The sequence below is a fragment of the Macrobrachium nipponense genome, chromosome 4, assembly GCF_015104395.2.
Source record: "Macrobrachium nipponense isolate FS-2020 chromosome 4, ASM1510439v2, whole genome shotgun sequence".
Lineage (NCBI taxonomy): Eukaryota > Metazoa > Arthropoda > Malacostraca > Decapoda > Palaemonidae > Macrobrachium > Macrobrachium nipponense.
In genome coordinates, this window is record NC_061100.1 from 135,340,274 (window position 1) to 135,350,483 (window position 10,210).

Sequence of the window (10,210 nt, forward strand, 5' to 3'; positions counted from 1 at the left end):
TTAGAGAATGTGAAATATCCTTCACTAACTGAAAAGGGAACAAATGCTCTGATAATGGAGCGAAAAGTAAAGCGGCTCTCTGCGAGGGAGAGACGGCTTTAGTCAAGAATGAACTGAAAACCGCTCTCTTTTTTAAAATCCCCACTCCAAAGAGAGAGGTGACTTCTCCGAACCATCCTGAACCGCTTTATCTATGCATGCCAGGATGCTCAGCAAAACTTCTGGGTTTAGGCCTTCTGCTTCATGGGTCTTTTAGGCCAAAACCCCAAGGGACCAATCCAGGAAATTGAACACTTCCAAGACGTGGAAAAGCCCCTTGAGGAGGTGATCCAATTCAGAAAGGCCCCATGTCGCTTGGGCCGAGTTTAAGGCATGCCTCCTCGACGAGTCTACTAGACTCAAGAAGTCAGATTCCGCCGAAGCAGGAAGAGACAGTCCCATGTTCTCTCCAGTCTCGTACCATATGCCTCTTCTGCCCGTCAGTTTGGCCGGAGGCATACAAAACACCGTCCTCCCCAGTTCCTTCTTTGATTGTATCCAGGAACCGAGAGACTGGAGGGCCCTCTTCATTGATATGGCCAGTCTCATTTTAAGGAAGGACAACGACTTCAGAGCTTTCGCACTCGAAAAGAGAGAGCGCGGAGAAGGAGGAGCAGCTGGAGTCAGAGAATCTCCATATTCTTCAAGAAGGAGTGCCGTTAGAACTTTATAATTCGATAGTCCTTCTTTACTTGGAGCCTCATCTTCTGACACTTCCTCTAGCTCGAGAGGGTCAGAAGGAGAACGATCCCTTTTCTCGCATGTATCTTCCTTCGACTTCATTCTCATAGGTGAGGGACTAAGTGACATCGCCTCCCTATGTCTAATCACTGGCGATTCTTGTCTAACTGGTGCCTGGCGCCTATCAGGCTCTTCGCGCCTGGCTGGCTCCTCGCGCCTGGCGCCTGGAAGGATCCTGGTTGTAATCTGGCGCCTTGCGCCAGTTGGCTCTTCACGCCCTGTGAAAACTTCTCTCTTGTACAGCAAATCACTTTCAGGTGTTGTCTGGCGCCTGCTTGGCGCCTGGCTGGCGCTTCCTCCTCTTCTTCCTCTCGCCTGTCCAGTGCTTCGTTCCCCACAGAGATGGCCGCCTGTGCGACATCTTCCCTGGAGGGTTCGTTGCGCCTGGCAGGAGATCGGTGTCTAGACCTTTTGATAGGCAGCTTGTCGTCCTTTCTACGAGGAGGCTCTTTGGATAGGACTCCCACCAAAGAAGCTAGCTGCTCCTGTAGATTTAACAGGATCTTCTTGGTCAAAGGCTCTCTTTCCTCTTCATAAGGAGGAGAGGGAGATCTGGAAGGCGCTTGAGGTTCCCTTGCAGCAAAGGGAATCGACTCTTTTCTAGCTCTCTTGATAACCGAGGGCGCTTCTTCTTCTGAAAAGCGCTCAGGGCTAGAATCCAAAGCAGGCTCTTTCCAGTTCCTCTTCAATGGGCGAGAAAGATTCGTGTCCTTCCACCCGCGTTTCGGTGAGGGAGATCCTGAAGAAGAGAAGCACTCACGCAGGACGCTTTTTCTATAGCGGTCCCTGGCAGTCTGAGGCGATACAGAGCCTGCCGAAGGGACGCCTGATCGGTGGGGAATCTCCACAACCTCCGTAAGGCTTTCAACTTTCCTTCTCCTCTGGGCCAGGGAGGTTGGAAGAGGACTAGGCCTGGGAGCGTCGCAGAGCCGACCAGACGCCCCCTCCACTACACTGGGGACACTTACATCACTTGAAATATCATCATCACTTTGCTTACCTTCTAAAGCCGCCATTTTTTCTTGCATCCTTTGAAGGGAAGCTTTCAGGTCTGCAATTTCCAAAGCAGAATCTGTCGGATTTGCAAACTGTGATCGGCCTGATACAGAGGGAGAATAATTATGAGGAGAAGAAGCTACAGAACTAGATAAAGGTTCATTAGATCTAGATCTACTTAGACTTTTAGAAGCCGCTTTTCTCACTCTGTCTCTCTCTAACTTCTTCAAGTAAGAAGTTAGAGTCTTCCATTCTTCAGCACTCAACCTTTCACATTCATTACAGGTGTTAGCCAAAGAACATTCAACAACTCTACAACGTCGGCATACAGTGTGAGGATCTACCGAAGCCTTCGGCATCCTCACCTTGCAGCCTTCATTCACACACACTCTCACACCAACACTCGAGTCAGACAATTTAAAGAAAAATCCAAAAGCAAGTCCAAAAACAAGTCCACGATAGCGAATGCCAAAACAACGATCCAAGTACGTCACCAAAAGTCGGCCGAAAGAAGATCAATTGCGTTGAAAAAAGAATTCCAGTCAGGAGGTAGTAACAACAATGTTGACACCACCGGCGACAGAGAAAATCTGATAGAAAACGGGAATGGTTCCTAGTCCTGCCACCCAGGGCAGGGCGGTAGATCACCTGACCTACCTGTAGCGAGTGCCGCGAAATTTGAATTTCTGTCGGGGACGACGGAGTCTATAGCTAAGTATCTGACAGGGAAGTTGAATGTATAAAACCCTTTTTTACTACGTTTCCTCAATAAAATCACAAAATATTGCCAGCAGAACTGCATATAGGATAGTAGGAACCAGAACTTCCAGCAAAAGGGGTGGAACTTAACGAAGCAGCAAGTCGAATAAATGGAGTACAAATAGAATAACTCATAGATCAGCCAGCAGTGGTGGAGTACACAAATAACAATAATGTGATAAAGAAAGAATGTTGTAGTTATTATTATCATGAAGTATTTAAAAGCAAACAAACCACATTTCAAGACTCAGGACTTGTCTGAAGAATGTGGTCTCAAGTGAGAGGTGAAAAATGAACAATGTAAGGCTGAAAAGCCTGGCAGCTGAGTGGAAAGATCAAAGCAATGCAGCTGGGGGTCAAAAGGACACTGCAAAGGCCCTTGGGTACCACACCTATGGTGAGCTGCATGAACACTGTATTTAACAGCCCCTTTGAAAGGTACACTTAAATATGAAAACTTCATACAGACTTGTTCCAAATCCACCATTCATGTTCAGAATGCTAGAATATGTAATTCTTGAACAATCACTTAGTCACCTTTAAAAGGTGAATGCTTCCCCAGATAGTTGGTCAGCTTATAGAAAATTATATTCTACAGAGACTGCTACATATATGCTGTGGTAAATGATCTACTGGAAATAATGGATGAGGACAAATGTGGTAGCCAGGTCTACTTGATCTTAATTGTGTATGAACACATTTGAAATGGTTTACATTCTGCTGGAATTGTGGATGAAGCCTCTGTGTATTTAGAAGTCTACCTGCATGATGTGAATGGTGGAATGTTTAATATAGTAAAGAGAATGATACAGTACCAGAGGTATATTTAGTAAAATGACAGACCACAAGTATATAAGACCAGAGGATCATTCATAGAGTAAGTAGAATAATGGAAACCCAGTAATATTCTAAGGAGACTGTAGGGCACCAAGAGTACAGTTAGTAATGTTGGAACACCATTATCACAGTAACTGGAATGGTGTGACACCTATAACAAAAATAAGAGAACGGAGGGGTACCAATAAATACATTAACAGTGGACCACTAGTAGGATGAGTACAATTGTGGTGCCAGTAACACTGTAAGAAAGGTAAAGCACCAAGAGCACAGTGAGTAGTAAAATGCTGGAACAGTATGTATTACAGTAAGAAGAATGGTGGAAAACCTACAGTACAGTTAACAGGATGGTGGAACACCAATAAATAAAGTGAACAGACCATTAACAGAATGCGTAGAGCAGTTTGGTTCTAATAAAACTGTAACCAGCTGGTGGAACATTAGTAAACAAAGTAAGGACCATTAGTAGAGTGAGTGCAATAACGGAATGCAAATAATGCTATAAGTAGCACAGAATGCTGAAAAAACCGTTACAATTAACAGAATGGTGGAATAACGGTCAATAAAGTAAACAGATGACCATGAGCAGTGTGTGTAAAATGAAGAAATGCCAGTCATACTGTAAGAAGAATGGAAGGACACTAGCAGTACAGTTAGCAGTAAGTAGAGGGTAATTATTATAATTATTAGAATAGTAGAGTAACCATAAAATGCTAAGCAGTATAGTAAGACTTTTCTTCTTTATCTTCAGCTTTTCCCATCGCTATTTATTAGTCTTCTCAATCTTCTGCGTTCATGCACCATTACCTCACTCACGTTCCTCTCCAGCAGTCCCTGTTAACTGTCTCTCTCCATCTCCTTTATGGTCTACCTCTCCTCCTTGTTTTAGGAACTTCCATGTTCGTGGTTCTTTTATATACAGAATCCTCCTCTCCTCTCATAACATGCCCAAACCATTGCAATCATCTCTGTTGCAGATTCTTTGATACTTCTGCAACTGTCACCGTCCCTCTTACAAAGTCATTCCTTATCCTGTCTCTCCTTGTCACTCCGCACAACCAACATAACATTCTCATTTCTGCCACTTCCATCCTGCTTTCCTGTGCTTTCTTCAAGACTTTTAGAGGGTGGAATACCAGCATTACAGTTCTACAATAGTAGATTGATGGAGCAACACCAGTAGTGTTGGTAGTGGTGAAGCATCAGTAGTACAGCTAGTAGAATGGTGGAACAATGATATTATATTATAACAAGTAAAAAATGTGCGCAATCGAGTTTTTTGTACATCATATAATCAAGGCCACTGAAAATATATTTATCTTTTGGTGGTCTTAGTAAAATGCTGTATGAGTTGTGGCCCTTGAAAGTTTAAACACGGCCCAGTGATGGTTTGGCCTATATTGTTGCTAGATGCACAATTATGGCTAAATTTAACCTTGAATAAAGTAAAAACTACTGAGGGTGGATGGCTGCAATTTGGTATGCAAGATGATCAGAGGGTGCATGGTCAACATACCGATTTTCAGCCCTCTAGCCTCAGTAGTTTTTAAGATCTGAGGGCAGACAGAAAAAAAAGTGCGGACAGACTGACAAAGCTAGCACAATAGTTTTCTTCTCAGAAAACTAAAAATGGTAGAGCACCACTACATCAGTTAGCAGAATGGAGGAACACTGTGGAACACTGGTAACAGAGTAGGATGCATGATACAGGTCTAGTAGGTTAACAAATGGTACCCAACAGTGAAACATCAGTGATGCAGTAGATAGAATGGTGTATAACTGAAGAGGAAAGCCTATATCTCTTCACAAACTTTTGCAGGTGCCAACATATCACAGACAAGAGAGACCTAGTTTCTATTGAAATCACTGCCTCAGCTAAATGAGAGCAAAGAAAAGCACTAAGATACCTGAGCCACTGTAACACATAAGAAAACTGCTCTACATCAGTCTCCTCATCCACTAGGACAGAGGATCCAGGGTGGCAGAAACCAACTTCATAGACAAAACTACAAGTAGTGCACCCTCTTATTGCACCTCATCAGAGATGATGATAAGCAGCAGAGAAAACCATGATGTAACAAAACCAAGCGTAGCTAACAGATGCGAAAAGAGTTGGAGAAAGAGGATAAGTGGAGGGTCAGTGAGGCCAATTCTTTTCAAAGTGGACCACAAAAAGAGCTAAAACAATGGGGGGACACGGATTGGTTACCCAACACAGACTTCAGTCAAACCTTAATTGATTCTAGAATAAGAAAGACTAACATCCTTCAGAATATGCTCTTCCCGAACCAAAAGTGGGGAAGAAGATGCAGTTGAGGTTTTAGGCAGAATGGAGGTGATGAGTATAGGGGATGGCTGAAGGTAATTAAAAGAAAGAGGAGCCACTGATGTAAAAGGAAAGAAAGTAAAAGGCCTATGCCCTGTTCCAAAAAACTGCTTCCTCAATTATCTGACTCTCTCCTGTTCCTAATAAATTCAGCAGGCAATTCCTGTTTATTAATAAATTCATCTGAACTATTCACAATCTTCACACTCTTTACCCCTACAGCTGAAACAAATGGTGTGCCTATTTAATTCTGAAGAACACAATCTGTTAACACAAGAAATAATTTCTGTGAAACCTGATGTTTTTGTTCCTAGTGTTAGCTAAAGACATCCTCCATCCTAAGTGAATAGAGCGAAATAAAAAGACAAAACCATGAAAAATAGCCAACAGCCAAACTAGCAAATGAACGAGCCTCACACTGAATTACATCTGCACCTGCCTGTGCAAAGATACAGCTATTTTCAACAGCATGGAATATTCATCCCAAATAATTGAACTTTTCTTAGTGTTGACCAAGGTTTTATACTAAATAAGAAACGTGAAAGAAATGGGTTCAAACCATAATTGCAGGTCTCACTATCTAAGGTAGCAGAACCTTTTTTTCTGGGTATGTACGTATATGGTCTTCATTTTACAGTGAAGTAAAAGGCTATAAATGAAAATACTTTGACTATAGTGCAAACATAACACATTCCTATATCATGTACCAATTTCCTTTTTGCTTTATGTTACTTCGTCCAAAGACAGTATGTACATATTCATAAATCAGGCAATAAGGCAAAGTCAACTTCATATATTCTCAAAGGACTAGATTAAATGTTTGAATCCTATTAAAAACAACCATTATGAAACATTTTCATAACTTGTTGGGACAGAACAAACTAGAATGATTACCTTTTTAACTTGAGTTAATTCCTCTGTAGTCGTCTTCAGTTCTTTAGAAGCATTAATTAAATCATCCAAAATCCTAGTAACCAAAGGCAAGCCATTGGGTGGCAAAGGCTCCCTGTAACCCAGACTGTCAAGGGTTTTTCTCACCCTCTCAAGAGCAGATAATGTTGACATTATTGATGAATACCTGAAACAACATACAATGTTACAAATTCAAGTGTCACTATTTCCTGAATACACATCATGTACAATGAAGACAATGAAAATATTAAAAAAACAGTAAACATTACATTACATTAAATTACAGGGAGTAACCTGTATATAATTATATTTACTGCATTTTTATATGAATGAAATAACAAACTGTAGAATGAAAAAGCATAAACGAGGGGCAATTCTGTGGATACACTAGCTTCTTATCAAACATGTGGGATAATTTAATACAATACTGTATCAAGAAAAAGATATCAAATTGAAGAAATTTATAATTGTATTTTACATCATAAATATATGATACAACAAACTGAAACAAACAGCTAAAAGAAATAATTCTGTAACAGTACATACATATGAATATAGTAACATAACCGACATATAACTTAACAACTCTTTTGTTCAACTTTCTAAAAGTGTGTAAAATGTATATCACAACAGCCAGAACTCACTATAAAATCCTTTCAGTTTTTAATGCCTTGAATCAATAATTGAGTTAAACTTTGATCTCAATAGAGAGGCTGGATTATTACATCTTTATCACTCATTTGCAATGAAGAATGTCTTTGAGCAACTAAATTTATCAACATTTTAGATTATGGTGAGTGGACATTATTCAATATTAAGAAATTTAGATGAATAATGTCACCCTCTTGATAATCTTCTAAAGGAAAATGAATAAGAAAGATAACATAATCAGAATATAATCTACAATAAAATTGGTAAAATACTTAATACAAATTCAGAAATTCATGTAAATTCAACATCCGTATTTTACTTAAACCAAATTATATCCTTTTACGACAACTAGTTCAGCCACTAAAGCAAGGCAGCAATGTAGTTAATGTTGACATTTACGCCTAAGTGACTGGAGAGGTGCAGTCCTATCACTTTTACCCTCAACTACAGGGGAAAAAGCAGGGATGGTTAAGGTGGAATTATAGCAAAACATTTCAGGTTTGTATATCTACAAAAAATGCAGATTATCATGAATTTGTGATATGTTCCTATGAGAATACAAACCTTCACCTTTAATATAGAGACTCACTACCTTAACCCTTAAACGCCGGAGCGGTAAATAAAAAAAATGACTCCCGTATGCCCGGAGGGGTTTGAGAGTAGCGCGTAAGCGGAAAAAAATAGTTTTTTTCAAAAAATCACAGCGCGCTTAGTTTTCAAGATTAAGAGATAATTTTGCTCCTTTTTTTGTCATTGCTTGAAGTTTAGTATGCAACCATCAGAAATGAAAAAAATTATCATTATCATATATAAATAATGCGATATATGATAGCGCAAAAACGAAATTTCATATATAATTGTATTCAAATCGCGCTGTGCGCAAAACGGTTGAAGGTAACAAGTTACTTTTTTTTCGTTGTAATGTGCACTAAATTGCGATCATTTTGATATATAACACATTGAATTTAAAACGATAAAAGCAACAAAACAGACAAATATTGATCACAAAATAATGCATGAATTGGTAACGCGCTTACGTAAACACATATTTTTTTCAAAAATTCACCATAAATCTAAATATTGTCCTAGAGACTTCCAATATGTTTCAGAATGAAGACAAATGATTGAATATTACTATACTGTAAGAATATTAGCTTACAAATGCAGTTTTCGACCATATCTGACGAGCTAAGTGACCGAATGTCGAATTTTTTATATATATATTTTTTTATATGCAATTATTTCGGAAATAAGAAAAGCTACAACTTTCAAATATTTTTCGTTTTATTCTACATGAAATTGGCGCACATTTTCATATATAAAACTCTATGAAATGCCTAATATGAAACGGAGCAAATATTCCGAGAATGTGGGAACTTACGCATTTCGGAGATTTGTGGCGGAGAATCCGCGCGCGGAGGGAAGGAAAGTTTTTTTAAAAATTCACCATAAATTTAAATATTGTGCTAGAGACTTCGAATTTGTTTCACGATGAAGAGAAATGACTGAATATTACTAGACTGTAGAGTTTTATCTTACAATTGCGTTTTTCGACCATTTCGGTAGAGTCAAATTTGACCGAACGTGGTTTTTTTTCTATTTATCGTGATTTATATGCAAATATTTCGAAATGAGAATATCTACAACCTTCAACTATTTATTGTTGTATTATACATGAAATTGCGCACATTTTCATATATAAAACGTTATGTAAAACGGCTAATTTAAAATGGTGCAAAACATTACCACAATCGCACATATGATTTTTTCGGAAGAGTTACCGCGCGGACGTAAAGAAATTTTATTTTTTTTTTTTTCATAAATTCACCATAAATCGAAATATTGTGCTAGACACTTCCAATTTGCTGCAAATGAAGGTAAATGCTTGAATATTACTAGAATATAGGCGTTTTAGCTTATTCAATGCGTTTTTTTTCGACCATTTCGGTAGAGTCAAAATTTGACCGAAGGTTTGAAAATTTGTCACTTATCATTTTTTATATGAAAATATTTCAAAATTGATAAAAGCTACAACCATGGGTGGGTTGTTTTTAGTTGTATTGTGCATGAAATTGCGCACATTTTCATATATAAAACTTCATGTAACGGCTAATTTAAAATGGTGCAAACATTACCACAATCGCATGTATGATTATTTTCGGAAGAGTTACCGCGCGGACGTAAGGAAAAAGTTTTTTCATAAATTCACCATAAATCGAAATATTGTGCTAGAGACTTCCAATTAGTTGCAAAATTAAGTTAAATGATTGAATATTACTAAAATATAAGAGTTTTAGCTTACAATTGCGTTTTTCGACCATTTCGGTAGAGTCAAAGTTGACCGAAGGTTGAAATTTTGGCACTTATCGTTATTTATATGAAAATATCTTAAAACTGATAAAAGCTACAATCATGAGTATTTTTTTGTTGTATTCTACATAAAAATGCGCACATTTTCATATATAATACTCTATGTAACGGCTAATTTACAATTGGTACAAAAATTATGTCAAAGTGACGAAATAATTTCAGAGATGTGTCACAGATACTTTTTAGTGCGGCAAGAAAGAAATTCGCGCTTGCGCGCCTGCGTAACGATTGTAAACAAAACAACACCTTGATCCGTGAACTCCCAGCATCCCCCAAGGCGCGTGATTCAAGAGTTTTCGGCTGGTAGGCCTAAAAGTATTTTTCCGCGAATTTTTAAAAAAACTTTTGTATGTCGACGTAAAATACGTCCAGTCGGCACCCGAGAGACAAAAAATGTCGACGTAAAATACGTCCAGTCGGCGTTTAAGGGTTAAGTAGGAGGTTCTGTCTCACAAAAGACTGTTACTCCTCTGAAAGAATCTGAACCTGAAGTTACAGTGTTAATCTGTCATATACTAAATAGTTTGTGGGAAAGGTGAGTTGCAAAGGATACATGCTTGTCCTGTTGGCACACAGGAG

The 10,210-nt window shown here is 38.8% G+C and overlaps 1 protein-coding gene across 1 annotated transcript in view; it reads right to left on the reverse strand.

Annotated features, from left to right (window-relative positions):
- Positions 1–10,210, reverse strand: part of LOC135211509 (cingulin-like) — a 359,586-nt gene that overhangs the window by 251,509 nt on the left and 97,867 nt on the right. The window contains exon 4 of the mRNA XM_064244814.1: positions 6,593–6,776. Within this exon, the coding sequence (XP_064100884.1) occupies positions 6,593–6,763 (171 nt within the window). The 5' untranslated portion in view covers positions 6,764–6,776. The remainder of the gene's footprint in view (positions 1–6,592; positions 6,777–10,210) is intronic.